This window comes from Schistocerca nitens, unplaced genomic scaffold, assembly GCF_023898315.1.
Source record: "Schistocerca nitens isolate TAMUIC-IGC-003100 unplaced genomic scaffold, iqSchNite1.1 HiC_scaffold_376, whole genome shotgun sequence".
Classification (NCBI taxonomy): domain Eukaryota; kingdom Metazoa; phylum Arthropoda; class Insecta; order Orthoptera; family Acrididae; genus Schistocerca; species Schistocerca nitens.
In genome coordinates, this window is record NW_026045910.1 from 1,072,931 (window position 1) to 1,095,000 (window position 22,070).

At 38.9% G+C, this 22,070-nt stretch overlaps 1 protein-coding gene across 1 annotated transcript in view; it reads left to right on the plus strand.

Moving 5' to 3' along the window:
• Positions 1 to 22,070, plus strand: part of LOC126229606 (huntingtin-like) — a 549,560-nt gene that overhangs the window by 171,724 nt on the left and 355,766 nt on the right. The window contains exons 16-17 of the mRNA XM_049942347.1: positions 5,075 to 5,229; positions 21,956 to 22,050. Coding sequence (XP_049798304.1) covers positions 5,075 to 5,229; positions 21,956 to 22,050 — 250 coding nt within the window. The remainder of the gene's footprint in view (positions 1 to 5,074; positions 5,230 to 21,955; positions 22,051 to 22,070) is intronic.

The window sequence follows — 22,070 nt, forward strand, 5'->3', positions numbered from 1 at the left end:
GCAGTCTGTTTTTGTGCCCCCTCGGTGCCTGCGCTCTTGGTAAGTGGCCTGTCTTGCCACCCCTCTCTGTGCGGTCCTGCCTTATGTGAAGTGGTGAAGAATTGGGAAACACAAACTTGTCATTCTCTTATTCATCTTCTTGCTGTTGCCAAGCTAGGTGACACAGTGGTTAAAACACTTGCCATGTATTTGGGAATAAAGGGCTTCAAATAACAGTATTGATTAAGTTTCTCCTGTCTTCTAGATCACTTGGGATGAAGAGCAGTACATTTTCCGTAAAAAAGAAATGCCATTGCTGGTTTCAGTCCCCGTCATTGTCCATTCTGAATATTATCTCCATCTATAATATCTTTGACATTTACATCATCTCCTTGTAATTGCCAATATTTGTTGTCTTGTTTTGGTCCACAATTCTGTCTCTCAAGTCTTTGTGGTATTATTTTTTTTCCAAACTGTCCACCACCATTCACACCAAAAGGTATTATACAGTACACTTTTGCGTAGTGCAATATTTACCATGTTCTATACATGTCCCTGAAGTTGTATGTATCATTTTACCTATAATAATTTCATCTGTTTTGGGAGGTGCAACAGCTAGGTGAAGATATTGCTTACATAATCGTTTTTAGTGCCAGGCACTGGCTACTATTAGTGCTATATTTTTAGGTGAGTGGCAACTCATTCATTTATACTGAGAGAAGCTACGTTGTCGATAAGACAGTGGATCTTCTTCTTCTTCTTCTTCTTCTTCTTCTTCTTCTTCTTCTGCATTATGACCTTTCAGGATCATGGGTGGTTTGTTTTGCACATCTTCTTTCTTCTCAATACCTCTTCATTCTCTTGCTTCTTCTGTTAAGACAACTTTGATGTTGGTGTCTGGTCACCTGTGACCATCCACCAACCCTTTATACTTCTCCCTGTCCTGTACTACTGCCTGCAGATTTCTTTCTTTTATTCCTACAGTCTTCCCTAACTTCCTTAACCCAGTTGCTTCCCGTATGACATGTTGCATTCCATATCTTCTTAGTCAACCTCTCCTCATTCATTCCCATGATGTTTCCAACACATTGTAACCTCCTCTTCTGCATCTTGCTCGATATGGCTTCAGTATTTTCATACAGTTCCTGTCGTGTTCTGTGTATCCGTATATCCCCATGTTTTTTGGCGCCCCATGTGTCTCCCAAAATTTTCTGCTCCTTCATCTCCAACTGTATACAAGCTCTCTTGCCAAGTGTGATTGTTTCTGATGCATAGAGAGCAGCATTTTTTACAGTTGCTGTGTAATGTTGCAATTTGGCATTCCGTGACAGATTTTTCTTGCCATATCTTGTTTTCACTGCATTCCGAAGCTTCTGCAAAAACTGTGCCCTGTCTACTGTGTTACTGTTGCTCTGTATGCCATCAGTTATCTTCTCCCCCAAATAACGAAAACTGTTGACTTTCTCAACTACTTGGCAATCTATCTTCCAGTCAGACTCAGTGTTCAATGTCTTGTTGTTCTTATATGCAGTCTTCAGTCTAATCTTTTCAGTTGTTTCGGCTAGATTTTCTAGTGCTGTCTTCGCTTTTTCTTCTGTCTCATTTAAGAGTGCCATGTCATCTGCTAATGCCAGGCAGTCCACTGTTGCATTATGTTTGACCTTGTACCCTATTTGCACACATTTGATCTTCATGTTACTATTTAGTTGTCTCCACTGTCTCACTACATCGTACAAAACCAGGTTAAATAATATTGGTGACAGCCCATCCCTTTGCCGGACTCCTGTTTTTATTTCAAACCTGTCTGACAGCATGCTGTGATGCCTGATCCTGGCAGTAGTTTCGCTTAACATTTCCTTTATTATTGCATGTGTTGTATCATCCAGTCCTCCATTTTTAACACATCAAGCAGAGTACTTCTGTCAACTGAATCATAGGCCTTTTGGAAGTCCACAAATGTCACTATTGTCTTTTTTCCTTTCCTGTGTCTGTGTTCTATTATACTTTTTACTCCAAATATCTGTTCTGTACAGTTCCTCCCTTCTTTTAGAGCCAGACTAGTACTCTCCTATTGTTGGCTCTAGTTGTTCTTCAACTCCGTTCAGCAAGATTCTGGACAAAACCTTGTACCCCATGTTTAAGAGAGAGATGCTCCTGTAGTTATCCAGTACTTTCTTGTCCCCTTTCTTGTATAGTGGTATTATAATGGCTTCTTTCCAGTCTATGGATATTTTCTTATTTCTCCAGATATCCATTATTACGTTTACATACTTCTTTCTATTTCAGGCACACACCACTTTATCTCTTCAGCACAGATACCATCACTGTCTGATGCCTTGTTGTTTTCGAGGTTTTTAATTGTGTCTGCTACTTCCGCCCTGGTGCATGCATTGTCTAGACTGTTCTGACTTTTGTTGCTTGACCATAAGTGTGTCCACTTTACTGTTGGTGCTTCAGCATTCAGCAGATCCCTAAAATACCTAGCCATTTCCTTGCACACCTCTTTTTCGCCAGTTTTTATTGTGCCATCTTGTCCTCTTACGAAGAGTTCTTTTGCCTCGAAGCCTTTAATTCTGCTCTTCATTTCTCTTAAAAAGACTCGTGATTTGTGTTTCTTGCAGGCTGTCTTTGCTTCCTCAAGTTTCGCATTCCATCTACTTCTCTTGGCATTTCTGATCATTTTGCTATCAATTTTTCTTGCATTCTGGAAGTTCGACATGCCTTCTTGCTTTTTACAGGATTGCTATTTCATCCATTCTTTCCACCTGTCTCAACTGCATTCTCACATTCATCCATCCACCACTCATGCTTCCTTTTCTTGTTGTTAGTAGCCAGTCGCACTGCCTGTTCTTCCATCATATCTCTCACTCTCTTCCAATCACTCTGAACTACCATTCTCTTTGCATACTCTTCTCTGTGTTTTTTCAGAAGCTCTAAGTCGATTCTGTGAGTGTTTTGGTCCTAGGTTTCCTTGCTCTCTTGGGTATCCACATGCATTTTATTTCGACAAGGTAGTGATCTGATTCAATCCTGCTATTTTTCCTCACTTTTGTTTTCATAATCTCTCTGCGGATTGCTACATGGTCTCGCTGTTTTTCCCCAACCCTGTTTTCAGGGCTGACCCTTGTTGTTTTCTTGCCTGCCTTAACTTTGTAACGGGTGTTCATTATTCTCATCCTGTGTCTCCTACACAGGTCCACTAATCTCTCACCATTCTTGTTTGTTCTCTTGTGGGTTGGAGAATCTCCCACAGGACCTCTAAAGTTCCTTTCCATGCCCATGTGTGCATTAAAATCTCCTAGAAAAATAGTTTGTCCACATCTGTCACTACCTTATCCAAAGTGGACCAAAAATGTTCAGTTCCTGCTTTGTCTTTTTTGTCCTTATCATTTGTTGGTGCATGTGCATTTGCTATTGTATAGGTTTTGTTTCCTATTTTCATTGTCAGGTATGACAGCCTCTCGTTTATGCCCTTCCACGCAGTGATACTATCCAGGTATCTACAACCTACTACAAAGGGTGTGCCAAACATAAAAGGTTGCTTTGGCCCCCCAACACAGGGTTTCCCTTTGAGAATTACATATCCCTCTGATTCCATCGTGCTTTCGTCCCTGAATCTTGTTTCTTATAGTACAAGTATGCCAATCCCAAGTTCTCTCATAGTGTCAAGAACTTACTTTAGCTTGCCCACCTTCATCATTGTCTGTATGTTTTGGTGGTGGATATATATTTGGCAGGAATGAGGTTCATATCCCAGTCTAGCTATCTCAACTTAAGGTATCTGTAATTTCCCTTAAATTGCCTTGGACAAATAGCAAAGTGATTCCTTAAACTGACCATAGATACTTCCACCTCAGTTACTATCCAGCTAAGCTAGTACTGTGTAATGATCTCATGTTAGTGGAATGTTTACTCATTGATCATGTTTTGTTGATTGTACACTGGCTGAATAAAAATTATTGGCAACACAATTATAAATCATACCAGACTTTATTGACAGATCTTCACTGTATTACATCCTCTCAGTATAATCGCCTCGCATCTCCATCAACTTCCTCCACAGAGATGGAAAGCATTGTATACCATCAGCACATCCATCTCTGTTGATGTCTCCCAAGGACTGCCCTATAATGTGGATGATGTTTTCTCTTGTCTTGTACTGCATTTCATGAAGAGGTTCCTTCATTTTGGCGGACAGATTGTAATCGCGCAGACTCTTGTAGAGTGAATATGGTGGACATTCCAGTATAACCCCCCCCCCCCCCCCCCCTTACTGAGGAGATCCTGCAGGGGGTTCATTGTCATGAAGGGTGATGAGGTGCAGTGCCAGAAGGAAACATTGTTATGCACTGTGACCAAGTGCCACTTCAGTCTTGATCTATGCACTTTGTCCGTGTTTCCTAAACATACTGATAAGAGTGCTTGTACTGGCCTTCCTCACTTTCAAATTGGACACACTGCAACTGACTCAAATACAGCCGTCACTGTTCCCTGTACAAATTCAATTGACATTCTGCTATCAGATACAGAATGTTGTCATACCACATTGTGCACATCCTTCATGTTACAGCAGTGTTTCCTCTACTTTTTATCAAATCTATGTAGAAGTAGTACATTCAGTGGATGTGGGCTGAGTAAACTTATATAAAAGACAAAAAAATCATAATAACTTATCTGTACTCTGTATAGTCAATAAACTATTGAAATACTGCTTAATACTATCTATGCATGCATCAGATAAATATAAGATAGTAAATTAGAAGGAAAGTGGCTATTTTGGAAAAAAACTTATGGCTTCTTCAGTTACATTAAGTAATTACTGCTTGTCTTCTGTTGTTATCTTAATGTTTGCCAGATTGTATTGGTATTTCTCAAACAAAGCAATGGTGAGGCAAGTGGGGTTTCTCAGTTTCCTGCTTTGTTCCTTTTGTTTTGTTCATGCTTTGCAATTATTTCAGGGGGGGGGGGGGAGGGACTTAAATGAAATGTGTCTGTCCGCTTTGTGTTCAGTTACTTTTGATTTATTAAATGAGCAAGCACTCTTAAAAGTTAAGATGATGATTTGTCTTCAATAACGAGTTGTTATATTTTTCAGTCAGTCGGATGGCACAGTTGTAGCGGAACCGTTAACGCTGAGTTCAGCAGGTGGCCTTTTGGCCACAAGTCTGTCACTTTTAACAGCTTCGCCGCTATCTCTGGACATCAGTTGTCAGACATGGCTGGTTCAACTTGCTGGAAATCTATTTTCTGGTGAGACCTTTTTTGTGTTTATTTTTATCTAGTGAAGTAAGAAAAGACATCATCAAAATGGAGTAGGTCCTCAGCTATGTCTTAGTAGCATTTGTAATGGTGACATTCTGGTCATGGATTACAGCCACAGTTAATATTGACTTTCACTATGTTGACTGTTGATGGTGTAGCAGCAGAAATATTATTATTACAATTTGACACACATCCACAGTTAGTCTTAATTCAGATAAATTGACGACTTCCGAAAAACATGAAATACCAGCAGTATTCTCTATCTGAAATCACTTTATAGTGCGTTTCAGTAAACAATGTCAACATTTTGAGCACTTGTCTATGACAGTCATACTAATAAACACGCAGACCGAATTAAGTGTGTGGTTAAATTTTGTACAACAGGGCATATGTTTGTTGGACCCCTTCTCCAGATGGTGGAACAGCCATTTTGGAGCTGTAATTGTTATACTGTCTGATCTAGTTTCATGTATGATAAGTCACTGAAGTATTCTTCAGAGCCTCTTCCCAATACCACAGAAAAAAAGTACAGTTCCATAAAAGAAGTTAGTGTCATAAATTGGTAGGTGTAAATGTGAATAATGTCATGCACATCACAGAATTTGCCACATTGTTCATATAGCTTAGCACAAATGACACTTTGATATATTTATCTATGCCTGATATAGCTGCATCCTGTATATCATGTTAACAGTAACCCTTTTTTTATGTATTTTGTCTTACATTTTCATGGGGTTCGCTGAAAGTTACTTTTTTTTACATTTCCTGGGGGTACACCCAAAGATACTTTTATGTTTGAAATCCAGTTATCCTCTTCATGGTTATCACTTGTTTGATTGGTGCTGTTTTAAATGACTCACTTGCAGTGATTTCATTCTAATTGTATACCATTTGTGTAGTACTGTCAGCATAATTAACTCAGTACATAATATTATAATATTAATTGATACACAACCCTTTGCATTACCTGTTTTCATATTCAGAAGCTTTTATTCACTGGTGACATTATTTCTACCACCTAACAGTACTGACAAGGGGAAGATCTCGGACACAGCCAACCAATTCGGCTCATATTCGGTAGGTCACCTGTGTACAACCTAAAATGAAAGACCCTAAATTTTAACTCAACGTCTTCCCTTTGTTGAGAAAACCTCCCCTAAATTTCATGATTCAAGATCACCTCCAAATTGAAAGTGTTGATAGATAATTGAAAATTGAGCATTTTTCATCATTATGTATGGGGACTACAAATGCATATTATCCTAGAAATCAAGGGGAAAAACTTTTGTGATTGCTTTTTATGTACATATAAGGTAAATACCAATCAACGAAAGCACTGGGTATGTAGTGATTGAGGCATCTGGCTAGGGCCCAGAGAACCTGTGTTTGATTCCCACTTGGGTTCTGCAATTTTTTCCACATTGAATGTATTAGAAACTGGAGGTTTAATGAGGTAAGGAAAACAATAAGGAGTACTAACAAGGTAGGCAAATAAATTTCTCAAATGGCTTTGATTTGTAAAAAAATTAAAATTTTAACCCTTGTGGTTCCCTTTCAATAGCTCTTTCAATCATCATCATCATCATCATCATCATCTAATGAATACAGTCTTCGCACAACTGCATTATTCCTTCTGAAGGTTCGATAGTAAACAGGTTTAGTTGACATTTAAAATCTTTGTTATTTGGGAATTACATTTAATGAGTGTCATGCATGCAATAACATCAGCTAAAAATCGGTGCTGACAGTTTATTGTGAATTATGCTATGAATTGTTATTGCATCCACTTGGTTGGGTGATTCTATCTGGGTTTTCAGAAACATACTGCAATTTTGAACCCTCGAAGTAAAATTCTGTCCGGCACCTGGCTGTATGCAAGTGTCATGCGGTTGGCTCTGTGTGGTCCCTCATGATTAATTTTTATTTTATTTATTTATTTATTGTTCCGTGGGACCAAATTAAGGAGAAGTCTCCATGGTCATGGAACGAGTCAATACATTAAATTATAACACGGTAGTAGAAACAGATAAAATGAAATATAAAAAACATATTCAGGCGACAAGTCATAAGTTTAAATAAAGAAAATCAACCATGTTACACTGGAATTTGCTTAATTTTTTAGCTCTTCCAGGAGCTCCTCGACAGAATAGAAGGAGTGAGCCATGAGGAAACTCTTCAGTTTGGACTTAAGAGTTTGGGCTACTGCTAAGATTTTTGAGTTCTTGTGGTAGCTTATTAAAAATGGATGCAGCAGAATACTGCACTCCTTTCTGCACAAGAGTCAAGGAAGTGCATTCCACATGCAGATTTGATTTCTGCCTAGTATTAACTGAGTGAAAGCTGCTAACTCTCAGGAATAGGCTAATATTGCTAACAACAAACGACATTAAAGAAAATATATACTGTGAGGGCAATGTCAGAATTCCCAGACTATTGAATAGGGGTCGACAAGAGGTTCTCAAAATTACACCACATATAGCTCGAACAGCCCGTTTTTGAGCCAAAAATACCCTGCACTCTTACTCAGAATTGTTTTCATAAAAAGTCACCTGAAAAATTTATTTACCTATGTTGTTGTTATTCCTTACCTAATTAGCCCTCCTTATCCTACCAGTTTTGATATGGGGGAAAAATAATAAAAAAACTGCAGAATGTGTTTGGGAATCGAACACAGGTTTTCCACTCCCCAGCTGAATCCTGTGGTCAGTGTGCTTTCGTTGACTGGTGTTTATCTTAGGGGTACATAAGCAACAGTCTTAACAGTTTCTTTCCTTGATTTATAGGAAAATATCCATTCACAGATCCCATACCCCATATATGGTGATGAAAAATGCTCAATTTTCAGTTCCTCATTGACCCAGTCAAGTATTTGAGTTGTTGCGCATCATAAAATTTAGGGGTAGTTTTCTCAAAAATGGGGAGATGTTGAACCAAAATATCTTAGGGTCTTTCATTTTGGGTTATGCACAGGCAACTTGCCAAATATATGCCAAATCTGTTAACATTTTTAGCCTTCAGATAGATGTAACATTAGGTTTTTGTAGATACCTACACTTATCCTGACTGCATGCTTCCCACCCTCTTTGAAGGGTATGTGATAAAAAATTAACACCAAAACACATTGATCCTACATGTGGTTTACAGTATGGGCAACTTGAGACCAGGAAAAAACTGACATCTTGATCATGTGCTTGCTCTGTTTCAGGCATGTGGAGGTTTAGGATTGTATGGAAACGTGCATCATATTGCGAAAAGATCTCATTCTCATAAGGGAAACAATTCCTGTAAGGCTGAATCTTATCTGTATGGATGGATTTGCAGTCAGATTGGTGAAAAATGCTTTCCATGTGCATTAATGGCCCTTTAGGATGTCACAACTCCATTTGTCAAACTATAACTCTCTCAGTAATGCTTTTTGTTCTTCCAGAAAGGTTACAGAGCATTTGTCCTGCAGCATTTCTTTTTGAAGATTAAAACTGTTCATCTGCCAGGGGAAGCAGGATTTGTGACCCATCAGGAAAGATAACCTACCACCAACAGCAGTTTGCATGTAATTACTCTTACTTAATTTCAGTTTTATAAACTGTTTTTTAGGTGTCTAGCTGTTCTTATGATGTAATTATTGTGCTCAATATAGGAATCAGAATTGTGTTTGGCAGCAGAAAATAGAGTTGTCATCCTGGCTAGATATGTGAGAATACATATTCTAACAGTCATGCTGAGGAAAATATCAGAGGGGTCATATTAACAGGGAGAGATCCCAAGCAGTGGGGATCGACTTTTTGAAACCATCCGTACGGTGATGTAGCTCAAGATCCCAGGATCACACCCTGCAGCCATTCACCCTAGCAGGCCCTCATTAGCGAGTAATTGATGAAAAAACAGATTGGAATTTTATGTGGTGTTCTGTAGCATTATAAGACAGAGAATTTTGTAGATTCGTTATGTGTCGTAGTGGTTAGGGTAAAGTCTTCGTCATACTGAACGTCATGGGTTCGAGTATTGTCATGTGGCTTAAAGTTTTTTATTTTTAAAGTTTATTGAAATGACATTTATCATTATTTTTATTCAATTAATTGGTTTAAATGTAATTTTTTATTTCTATTTCTTTGTCACATTTAATCATTATATGATTTTTTTTATTTGTTCTCACTTTTCTTCATATTGTTCTTTTTCCACTCAGAATGTTTGTGAATGTGAACTTAATAATATTTATCTATTAGAATGTTTAAAGATTTGAAAGTACTGGTGTATTGGTTAGAAAATAAAAGATGAAATAATCTATTTATGACTTACTATAGTGTCAAAAATATATTTTTCATGACAAGATGTACCCCCCCTTTTTTTTCTTTCTTTCTTTTTTTTTCCAAACATTTAAAGCACAGCTTAAATTACTATTGTGACTATGGGAAAAATAATGCAGATGAGGATTTAAAGGAAAATTGGGCTTATAAGTGAAATTAAATTCAAGCAAAATTAGGAGTAGAAACGAGTGCAGTTACATGGATGAAAAATGAGGACGATAAAAAAATGAAAATTAATACATAAAATTAATTAAAATCACATGAACAAAAATTTCAACCTGGAAAATAATGATAGGAAGAAAAATGAGAGCAAATGAAGAAGTTGAAATGATGATTAAAAGAATGTGACAAAGGAATAGAAATACAACTTATGTTTAGAGAAAGTTAATTGAATAAAAATAGTGATCAAAGTAACTACAATTAAAAAGAAAAAGCTCCTTACAAGATTGAACCCATGACCTCCTGCATCTCAAGGCCTTACTCTATCCATCACACCACTGAATCAGTAAATATGGTACTACTATTTTAATCCAGAATTCCAGTATAATGATCACCCTCTTTTGTGTTTGGATGTATCACTTTATTTGTCTCTCATAGCAATAGCAAAACTTGTGCAAACTATGTGTCAGCCTCTGTTTGCATTTACTTTTCAAATGCACATTAAATGGCATAATTCATCATTCACATACAGTAAACTAACATTTTGAAAGTGGTCATAGTAATGTGACTCAACAGAGTCTACAGCTATTTCTGAAAATGTGGGTAGTGAATGAATGAAATAAAATATATTGTACAGATCACTAATGACTCTTGAGAATATCATAAAAGCCTTTACAGTAAGAAAATTGAAATTGGTATATTACTGCAAGCAATGGCAACTCTTTACGTGATGTAGCAGTAACTGGAATGTAAGCTTGATCTCCTTGTGCTGTGGAGACCTGAAGGGTACAGAATCAAAAATTCGGAACTATGCACTGGCAAATATGTGCATAATTTTATACAGTGGTATTGGTTCCATAGATTGGCTCTGCACACTTTCAGTTTTTACAGTTAGAAGTTATGTGTGCAACTAATTTTGAGATACCTTTAGTGTAACTAGAGCACTGTCTCTCTAATCTCTGTAGTATACAGTGTTTTAACTTGGCCTTTTTTAAGGTAAAGAGAATGTCACCTGCACAGCATGTCCTTAGAATCCAGTATGTGACAGCAAGTGTTACACATTAACAAAAACATTAGTAAATATCACAGTAACATCTCAATTCATGGTCATGGAATAAGAGCCGGACTTAACGTTCACGTACTGAGGAAATTAAACAAAAAAGCCAAAACAGTATTTTCTACCAGAGAATCAGATTACACAAAAAATTACCCAAGGAAATGAGAGAGAACTAAAATCAGCATGTTTAAAAAGACTGTCAAGCGGTACCTGTCAGTCCATGCATGACAGTGAGCAGTACCAATATGTTCCAAAAAGCAGCACGCAAAAATGCAATTTTTCAGACGGTCGTATCTTGAGGTCTGTTGATCACAGAGATAAGAGATCAAGTGTTTTGGATAGATAACCCTTGGCTTAGTGACCATTTTTATACCTGCCAGAAGAATGGACATGGTGTAGGTACCCTACAGTATGGGGTCAAAATTTAAACGTTGCCCACTTTGTCCAGCCCAGGCAAATTGAACAAATTGGTTGGTTCTTTTATATTAAGTGTGGGCTAGAGTAAACCTTAGGTGACTTATAAAAGCACCATTTGTCCATGGGCAGTTCCTAAGAAAATCCCAAAGAAACATGACTTTTGGATACGAGAAATATCTGTTGTGGAGATGACAATTTATATAATTTTTATTCACGGCAGATTGTCAAAATTTCTACCATTTGTTCTTACGATGATATTCTCAGGGAACCTTGAAACGTTTTTTTGATATCATTATCCATTACCAAGATTAAGAGGTCCAAAGTTATCATACTTACGAAAAAAAAAAAAAAAAAAAAAAAACTGGTCTTTAGTTCCTTCTATATATTCCAACCACTTTTCCACATTTCTTGCTTTTTTTACAACTGGCTTAGTATCTGACCTCCTAATACTTATACAGTTGCTTCTGCTTCTCTCCAAAGATCTCATTAATATTCCTATAGGTGTTATCTGCCTCTTCCATAGCCATGTTTGCTTGTACAGGTTTGCATTTCTCCTATAATCATTCCTGCTTTGCCATTATCCACTTTTTGTCAGTTCCATTTTTAGACATGTAGTCCCTTTCATCTGCTTTACCTGGTGAATTTTTATATTTTCTCCTTTCTTCAGTTAAATTCAATCTCTCTTATGGTTTCAAAGGATATCTGCTGGGGCTTATCTTTTTGCCTGTTTTGTCATTTGCTGCTTTTGTTACTTTGTCCTTCAGAGCTACTTATTTGTCTTATATTGTAGTCCTTTCACCTGTTCCAGTTGTTTCCTAATGCTCTCTGTGAAACTACCAACAACTTGTTGGTCCCCTAACTTTTCTTAGTGTCATCTCCTTAATTTCTTACCCTGTGAAATTTTTTCAGTTTTAATCTGCTGTTCATAATCTTTAATTATGGTCAGAGCCCACAAAAGCCACTGGAAATGTTTTCATTTTAAAATATGGTTTCAAAATCTCCTTTGTACAATTGACATGATATATCTGAATCCTGTTTTACCTGTTCCACGTATGATTCTTAAACCAAGTGTTTGTGATGATTAAATTCTACTCTGTGCGAGATTCTACCATGTGGCTTCCCCTTTCACTCTTTCTTTGAGTCCATGGTCTTCTATTATTTTTCCTTCTCTTCATTTTGCTACTGTTAAATTTTACCCCCCCCCCCCCCCCCCCCCCAAACACAGTTAAATTTTTGTCTTCCTGAACTACCTGAATAATTTATTTTATTTCATCATACATTCAATGCCTTCAACATCTGTGGAGCTAGTAGGTATGTAAACATGTGCTATCCTAACTGTTGTTGGTTTTGTGTCTAACTTGGCTACAGTGAAGCATTTACACTGCTGTTCATAGCAGCTCTTGTTCATATCTCTTTTGTTATTCTTCATTAGACCTATCACTTCATTACCTATATTTAATTTTTTTTTTTTTTTTTTTTTTTTTTTTTTTTTTTTTTGCTAACCGTGTATACTGACCTGACCAGAAGTCCTGTTCTTCCTGCCACTACACTTCACCAATTCCAGCTATTTCTAACTTAACCCTGTGCCTTTCTTCTTGTAAGTTGCGTATCCAGTCAAGGGATATAATGTTCCGCACTGGGACTCGGAGAATGGCAGTTTTGTTCTTTCCTAATAAATTATGAAGCACAATAATTGGCAAAATGTGCAACACTGCTGACAGATGTATATAAAAGTGGCACGATACCTAGCTTTTGGAACTAACTGGAGAGGAGATGGTCAGGATAATTTGTCACTTTTATTTGTGTCTGTAGTACACATTTTGCCTCCTGAAACTAAGTACTAGCCTTTAGTTATGTCTCATAATTTATTAGTTTCCTCGATTGAATATTTCTTTGATACTGTTTTGTTTTTTCTGATGACAATGTCCTCCTGAGTAGTACCCGCCCGGAGATTGTGCAGAGTTCAGGCTGAAAGGACACTGACTTTCCTAGCATTTCATGGGATGACAAAAGTAAAAGTATGTCACAACACTCTGTCATGTACACCTAATCCATGGGTGGGTTTTCAGGGTGTACAAACACACACCCAATAAACAGGTCTTGACAAGTAAGTCCTCCAGAGAATGTTTTAGTTACGGCAAAGTTAAATGTCTGCAACAGGGCACACCTGTGCCAGAATAAGTATTTACAATCATATGGAAGGGATAGATAGCTACTCATAAGATAGAGGAGCTGTTGAGTTACAGACGGGCAGACAGGCATCAGTCTCAAGGGGTGCAACTTGAACAAAGGAAGAATGTAGGTCTAGAAACTATCGGTATAACAGTTGTAAATTGGCATAGCAGTGCTGGGGAAGTACCAGAACTCCAAGTGCTAATAGAAAACACTGATGCTCATATCTTTATAGGCACTGAAAGCTGGTCAAAGCTGGAGATAATGTCATTCAAACATTTTGCAAAGCACCTAATGGTGTTAAGAAAGAATGGGCTAAATACAATTGGCGGTAGCGTGTTGTTGCTGTTAGAAGTAATTTATCTTGTAACAAAATGGAATGAGTTGTTATGGGTAGAGCTCATTCTTGCCAACCGGAATAGAATGACAATTGGATCCTTTCACCAACCTCCTAAGTCAGATGATACAATTGCTGAAAGGTTCAAAGAAAACTTGAGTCTAATTTCAAACATATACCTGACTCGTACAATTATAATTGACGGTGACTTCAATTTACCATCAATATGTTGGCAGAAATGCATGTTTAAATCTAGGCATGCATGAAACGTCATCTGAAATTGTGCTAAACGCATTCTCTGAAAATTATTTCTAGCAGTTAGTTCATGAGCCCATTAGAATAATAAACAGTTGTGAAAACACACTTGATCTCTTAGCAACAAATAATCCTGAGCTAAGAACGAGCAGCAAAATGGATATGGGGATTAGCAAGCACAAGGTTGTTGTAGCGAGACTGAATCCTGTAACCCCCACATCTACCAAAACTAGAAGAAAAAGATATCTATTCAAAACAACAAATAAAAATTTGCTTGAAACCTTCCTGAAAGACAGTTTCCACTCCTTCCAAATTAATAATGTAAGTGTAAACCAGGTGTGACCTAAATTCAGAGACAGCAGTTGAGAGATTTATACCAAATAAATTAACAAATGATGGAGCTGATACCCCATGGTACACAAAACAGGTCAGAAGGCTGTTGCAAAAATAAAGAACAATGCTTGCCAAATTTAAGCAAATGCTAAATCCCCAAGATTGACAATATTTTACAGAATCTCAAAATGTAGTGCAGTTTTCAATGTGGTATATGCTTATTGTAGTTTCAACAACATAACTTTGTCTCAAAACCTGGCAGAAAGCAGAAAACCCAAAGAGATTCCAATCGTAGATAAACTATACCCCCCCCCCCCCTGCTGTGGACCATGGACCTTGCCGTTGGTGGGGAGGCTTGCGTGTCTCAGCGATACAGATATCTGTACCATAGGTGCAACCACAATGGAGGGGTGTCTGTTGAGAGGCCAGGCAAATGTGTGGCTCCTGAAGAGGGGCAGCAGCCTTTCCAGTAGTTGCAGGGACAACAGTCTGGATGATTGATTGAACTGGCCTTGTAACATCAACCAAAACAATATTGCTGTGCTGGTACTATGAACGGCTGAAAGCAAGGGGAATCTACGGCCATAATTTTTCCTGAGGGTGTGCAGCTGTACTATATGGTTAAATGATGATGGCATCTTCTTGGGTAAAATATTCAGGAGGTAAAATAGTTCCCCATTTGGATCTCTGGGCAAGGACTACTCAGGAGGACTTTGCCATCAGGAGAAACAAAACTGGCATTCTATGGATCGGAGCGTGGAATGTCAGATCCATTAATTGGACAGATAGGTCAGAAAATTTAAAAAGGGAAATGGATGGGTTACTGTTAGATATAGTGGGAATTAGTGAAGTTTGGTGGCAAGAGGAACAGGACTTGCTGAAAGGTTCAAAGAAAACTTGAGTCTTATTTCAAACACATACCTGACTTGTACAATTATAATTGACGGTGACTTCAATTTACCATCAGTATGTTGGCAGAAATGCATGTTTAAATCTAGGCATGCATAAAACGTCATCTGAAATAGTAATACAGGAGTAGGTTTAATAATGAATAAAAAAAATAGGAATGCGGTTAAGCTAAGCTACTATGAACAGCATAGTGAATGCATTATTGTAACCAAGGTAGACCCAAGGCCCATGCCTACCACAGTAGTACAAGTTTATATGCCAACTAGCTCCGCAGATGATGAAGAGATTGAAGAAATGTGTGATGAGATAAAAGAAATTATTCAGATAGTTAAGGGAGATGAAAATTTAATAGTCATGGGGGACTGGAATTCGATAGTAGTAAAAGGAAGAGAAGGAAAAGTAGTAGGTGAGTATGGACTGGGACTAAGGAATGAAAGAGGAAGCTGCCTGGTAGAATTTTGCATGGAGCATAACTTAATCATTGCAGACACTCGGTTTAAGAATCATGAAAGAAGGCTGTATGCATGGGAGAGACCTGGAGACAACGAAATGTTTTTGATTGATTATATAATGGTAAGACAGAGATTTGGGAACTAGGTTTTAGATTGTAATACGTTCCCAGGGGCAGATGTGGACTCTGACCACAGTTTATTGGTTATGAACTGTAGATCAAAACTGAAAAAAGGGGGGGGGGATTTAAGGAGATGGGGCCTGGATAAGCTGAAAGAACCACAGGTTGTAGAGAGTTTCAAAGGGAGCATTAGGGAACGACTGACAAGAACAGGGGAAAGGAATACAGTAGAAGGAGAATGGGTAACTTTGAGAGATGAAATAGTGAAGGCAACAGAGGAACAAGTAGGTAAAAAGATGAGTACTAGCAGAAATACTTGGGGTAACACAAGAGATACTGAATTTAATTGAGGAAAGGAGAAAATATAAAAATGCAGTAAATGAAGCAGGCAAAAAAGAATACAAACGTCTCAAAAATGAGATCAACAGGAAGTGCAAAAAGGGCTACGCAGGAATGTCTAGAGGACAAAAGTAATGGTGTAGAAGCATATATCACTTGGGATGAGATAGATGTCACCTACAGGAAAATTAAACAGACCTTTCGAGAAAAGAGAACCACCTATATGAATATCAAGAACTCAGATGGAAAACCAGTCTTAAGCTATGAAGGGAAAGCAGAAATGTAGAAGGAGTATATAGAGGGTCTATACAAGGGCATTGTACTTGAGGGTAATATTATAGAAGTGGAAGAGGACGTAAATGAAGCAGAGATGGGAGATACGATACTGTGTGAAGAATTTGATGGAGCACTGAAAGACCTAAGTTGAAACAGGGCTCCAGGATAAGATAACATTCTGTAGAACTACTTATAACCTTGAGAGAGCCATCTGATGAGCAAAATGTATGAGAAGGCAAAAGACCCTCAGAATTCAAGAAGATATAATAGTTCAAATTCCAAAGAAAGCATGTGCTCACAGGTGTGAGAATTACGGAACTATCAGTTTCATAAGTCACAGTTCCAATATACTGACATGAATTCATTAGACAGATGGAAAAGCCTGTACAAGTTGAACTCAGGAAGATCAGTTTGGATTGTGAGAAATGTTGAATACGCAAGGCAATACTGACCCTATGACTTATCTTAGGAGTTAGGTTAAGGAAAGACAAACCTATGTTTATATCATTTGTAGAATTAGGGAAAGCTTTTGACAGTGTTGAAGGAATACTCTCTTTCAAATTCTGAAGGTGGCAGGGGTAAAATATAGGGAGTGAAAGACTATTTACAATTTGTACAGAAACCAAATGGCAGCTGTAAGAGTCGAGGGGCATGAAAGGGAAGCAGTGACTGAGAATGGAATGAGACAGGGTTGTAGCCTATCCCCGATGTTATTCGATATGTACATTGAGCAAGAAGTGAATAAAACAAAACAAAAATTTGGAGTAGGAATTAAAATCCAGGGAGAAGAAATAAAAACTTTGAGGTTTGCTGAGGACATTGTAATTCTGTCATAGACAGCAAAGGACCTGGGAGACCAGTTGAACAGAATGGACAGTGTCTTGAAAGGAGGATATAAGATGAACATCAACAAAAGCAAAACGAGGATAATGGAATGTAGTTGAATTAAACCAGGTGATGTGGGAATCAGATTAGGAAATGAGACACTTTAAAAAAGTAGTAGATGCTATTTGAGCAGCAAAGCCAAAGTAGAGAGGATATAAAATGTAGACTGGCAATGGCAAGAAAAGCATTTCTCAAGAAGAGAAATTTATTAACATTAAGTATACATGTGTCAGAAAGTCTATTCTGAAATTATTTCTTTGGAGTGTAGCCATGTATGGAAGTGGAACATGGATAATTAACTGTTTAGACAAGAAGAGATTAGAAGCTTTTGAAATGTGGTGCTACAGAAGAATGCTGAAGATTAGATGGGTAGATCATGTAATTAATGAGGAGGTACTGAATAGAATAGGGCACAAGAGAAATTTGTGGTACAACCGGACCAAAAGAAGAGATCAGTTGGCAGGACACATTCTGAGACATCTAGGGATTACCAATTTAGTACTGGAGGGAAGTGTGTGAGGTAAAAATCCTAAAGGGAGACCAATAGATGAATACACTAAGGAAATTCAGAATAATGTGGGTTGCGATAGTTACTCGGAGATGAAGATGCTTACACAAGATAGAGTAGCAGGGAGAATTGCATCAAACCAGTCTTTGGACTGAAGACACCACCTAAAGTATGCTAGCAGCAAGACAGAATCAGTGCCTTCTCTGCTCTGTAGCAATGGAACTATTATAGTTGACAATGCTGCTAAAACAGAGTTAGTTACGCAGCCTTCCTAAATTTCTTCACCAAAGAAGACGAAGTAAATATTTCAGAATTCGAATCAAGAACAGCTGACAACATGAGTAAGTTAGAAGTACATATCCTTGGAGTAGCGAAGCAACTTAAATCACTTGATAAAAGCAGATTGTATACCACTTAGGTCCTTTCAAAGTATGCTGATGCAATAGCTCACTCAATGAAAGATAACTACTCAAATACTGGAAAGTTGCACAGGTCATGCCATTATTCAAGAAAGGCAATAGGAGTAACCACTAAATTACAGGCCCATATCATTGACGTCGATATGCTACAGGATTTTTGAACATAGATTATGTTTGAACATCATGAATCACCTGAAAGAGAACGGTCTGTTGACACGTATTCAACACAGATTTTAAAAAACTTCATTCTTGTGAAATGCAGCTAGCTGTTTACTCACATGAAGTTTTGATTGCTGTAATCGTGGAATTTCAAATAAATTCTGTATTTCTAAATTTCCAGAAGGTTTTTGACACCGTACCACACAAGCATCTTGTAATGGAATTGTGACCGCAGTTCATTGTAATTGACAAAAAGTCATCGAGTAGAACAGAAATGATTTCTGGCATTCCCCAAGGCAGTGTTACAGGGCCTTTGCTGTTCCTTGCCTTTATAAACGATGTAGGAGACAGTCTGTGCAGCCTTCGGGTGTTTGCAGATGGTGCTGTTATTATCCTCTAGTAAAGTCATCAGAAGATTAATACCAACTGCATAAATATTTAGATAAGTTATTTGTGCAGTGCAAAAATTGACAATTGACCCTAAGTAATGAAAAGTGTGAGGCCATCCACATGAGTGCTAAAATGAATTTGTTTAACATCAGTTACACAATAAATCAATCAAATCTAAAGGCCATAAATTCAGCCAAATACCTAGGAATAAGAGTTACAGAAAACTTAAACTGGAAAGAACATACAGAAAATGTTATGGGGAATGCAAACCAAGGAGTGCGTCTTATTGGCAGAACACCTGGAAGACACAACAGATCTGCTAAAGAGACTGCCTACACGACACTTGTCTGTCTTCTTTTAGAGTACCGCTATGTGGTGTGGGATCTTTTCCAGATAGATAGGATTAATGGAGTACACTGAGAAGGGCAGCACATTTTGTATTACTGAGAAATAGGAGGGATAGTGTCATGGACATGACAGAGGTTTTGGGGTGAAAATCAATAAAACAAAGGTATTTTTTGTTGCAGTGAGATCTTCTCAAGAAATTTCAGTCACCAACTTTCTTGTCTAAATGCGAAAATATTTTGTTGATGCCAATGTACATGATCATTATAATAAAATTGCTTCCCACAGTAGCCCCCCCCCCTCCCCCACATATACAGGAGAATGTACCCCTGTAGGGCTCTGTACTGAGTGTCCCTCTCTTTCTGGAAGCCATCAGTGGTCTAGCAGCAGCTGTGGGGTTCTCAGTTTCACCCTCCTTGTGTGCTGACCACATCTGGCTCTATTATTCTTCTTCTAGTGTTGGTGTCACTGAACATTGACTGCAAGGCACAATACGAAATGCACAGGCGTGGGCTCTCACTCATGGCTTTTGATTTTCCACTGCCAAGACTTGTGTCATGCACTTTTATTGATGTAGTACCATTCACCCACAACCAGTACTTTACCTCAGTGACCAACTGCTCAGTGTGGTGGAGACTTATCGCTTTTTAAGACTGGTCATTGATTCTTGGTTGACATGGATTCCCCCTGTCTGCCAGATTGAGTGAAAAGTGCTGGCTGCACATTAATACACTTTGTTGCCCAAATAATACCAGCTGGTGTGCAGACCGCACTACCCTGCTGCAACTTTACAAAGCCCTGATACAGTCCCGCTTCGATTATGAGAGTGTGGCACATGGTTTGGCTTCGCCCTCACCGTTGCAGGTATGGTTCTGATATACCACTGTGGGATTTGTCTTGTGACAGGAGCCTTTCGAACTAGCCCTGTGAACAGCTTACTTGTGGAGGCTGGCGTCCCCCCATTGTGGTTCAGGCACCAACAACAGCTTGTCCAGTATGCTATCCACATTCGCAGCTTCCCTAAGGATCTGAACTACTGTCTTCTCTTTCCAAATATGCTAATCCATCTGCTGCAACAGTGCCCCAGATCAGGGATTATGATCATGTTCTACATCTGGTCTATCCTCTCTGAACTACAGTTCTTTCTCTTCCAATTCTCCTCTAGACCCACCCCCACCATACACCTCCATGGTGCATCCCTTGGCCACAGGTCTTGACCTGTCACAAGGTCGCAAAGACTCCGTTCATATTGAGGCCCTCCGCTTCCAATTTTTGTCCATCTTTGGCACATCCCAGGGTTCAGAAGTCACGTACACTTATGGCTCGATGGTTGCTGGTCGTGTAAGCTTTACTTATACTTATGCGAGACATAGCGAACTGCTTTCCGTGCTGGATGGCTGTAGTGTTTTCACTGCAGAATTGGTAGCAATCTCTCATGGTCTTGAGCATATCCGTTCCTGCACTGGTGGGTCCTTCCTCATATGCAGTGACTCCTTGAGCAGTTTGCAAGCTCTCGATCAATGCTATCCTTGCCATTCCTTGGTAATTACTATCGATGATTCCCTGTATGACCATGAACAGTGTTGATGCTTAGTGACCCTCATCTGGACACAGTGTGGGTGCTCAGTGACCCTCGTCTAGACCCTGACCATGTCGGGATCCCGGGGAATGAACTCACTGATAGCCAGGCCCAACAGGCCACCAGTAAACCGACTCTTGGAGATCAGTATTCCAGAAACAGTCCTGTGATGGGTTTTACACCTTCAAGTATTGTGTGTCGGGAATGTGGACTGGCTCATTCTGACTTCACCAAACTAACTGCTGGTGATAAAGGACACTACAAATCTGTGTAGATCCTCCATGCAGGCCTCTCACAAGGGCTGTACCGTCCTTTGCCGGTTCCACATCAGCCACACTTGGCTGACTCATGGTCATCTCCTCCGTAAGGAGGACCCACCCCACTGTCATTGTGATGGCCGTTTGACAGTGGCCTACATTTTGCTGGACTGTCTCAACCTAGCCACCCTGTGGCAGACTCTTGATCTCCCTGACTTGCTACCCCTGGTGTTAGGAGATGATGCCCCAGTGGCTGAGTTAGTTTTGTGTTTTGTTTGTGAAGCGGGCTTTTATCACTCTCTTTAAGGGACGACTGCTTAAGGTTATTGGCCCATTGAGTGGTTGGTTGTCCCGCCCAGTCCTCACCCTACCTACTCTTTTACTCTTCTTCACACCCTCTTGTGTGGTCTGTTAGACTCGTTTGTCTTTTGTCTATCTGTGCTTCTCTTGTCCTGTCTGTGCTGCTAGTCTTTCGAAGACAGTTTCAGAGTAGGGTACCTCTGGTAAGTGGCGGAGGCTGGGGGATCTATGTCCCCTCATTCCACTCTGCTTTCAGGGGCTTCCAGCTGCTGCCTAGATGGGGCACCTTGCTTGCCTTTCCTCCTCTGTCTCCTGTTCTTCTTTTGTTCTTTACCTCAGCTTCACTGACATTGGTAGACCTCGAGGTTTTCTTCCCCTGGGTTTTGCGTGCTAGGCTATCTCGATTCACAGTCATATAGATCTGTCTGTTCGAGGACGGAAGAGACTGATGACTCAGTAATTTTGTCCCTTTAAGCATCCAACTAACCAACCAAACAACTTTAATTTTATTTAATGAGAGATACTTAATGAACATTGTGAACATATATGTGTAACATTATCATTGCTTAAGTTGTGCATATTATTGTAGTTCTTATTTACTTTTGTTTATGGCTTCTTATTTCACTGCAGGTTTGTCAGTTTACTGCCTACGACCAGCTGAAATAGTAACTCCAGCTGCATAAGTTGTGCATATTATCGTAGTTCTTATTTACTTTTGCTTATGGCTTCTTATTTCACTGCAGGTTTGTCAGTTTACTGCCTACGACCAGCTGAAATAGTAACTCCAGCTGAAACTGAACAGCATAAAACTTTATGGGCTGTTCTTCGAGACAAACAGGTAATAAACTCGCCAAAGCA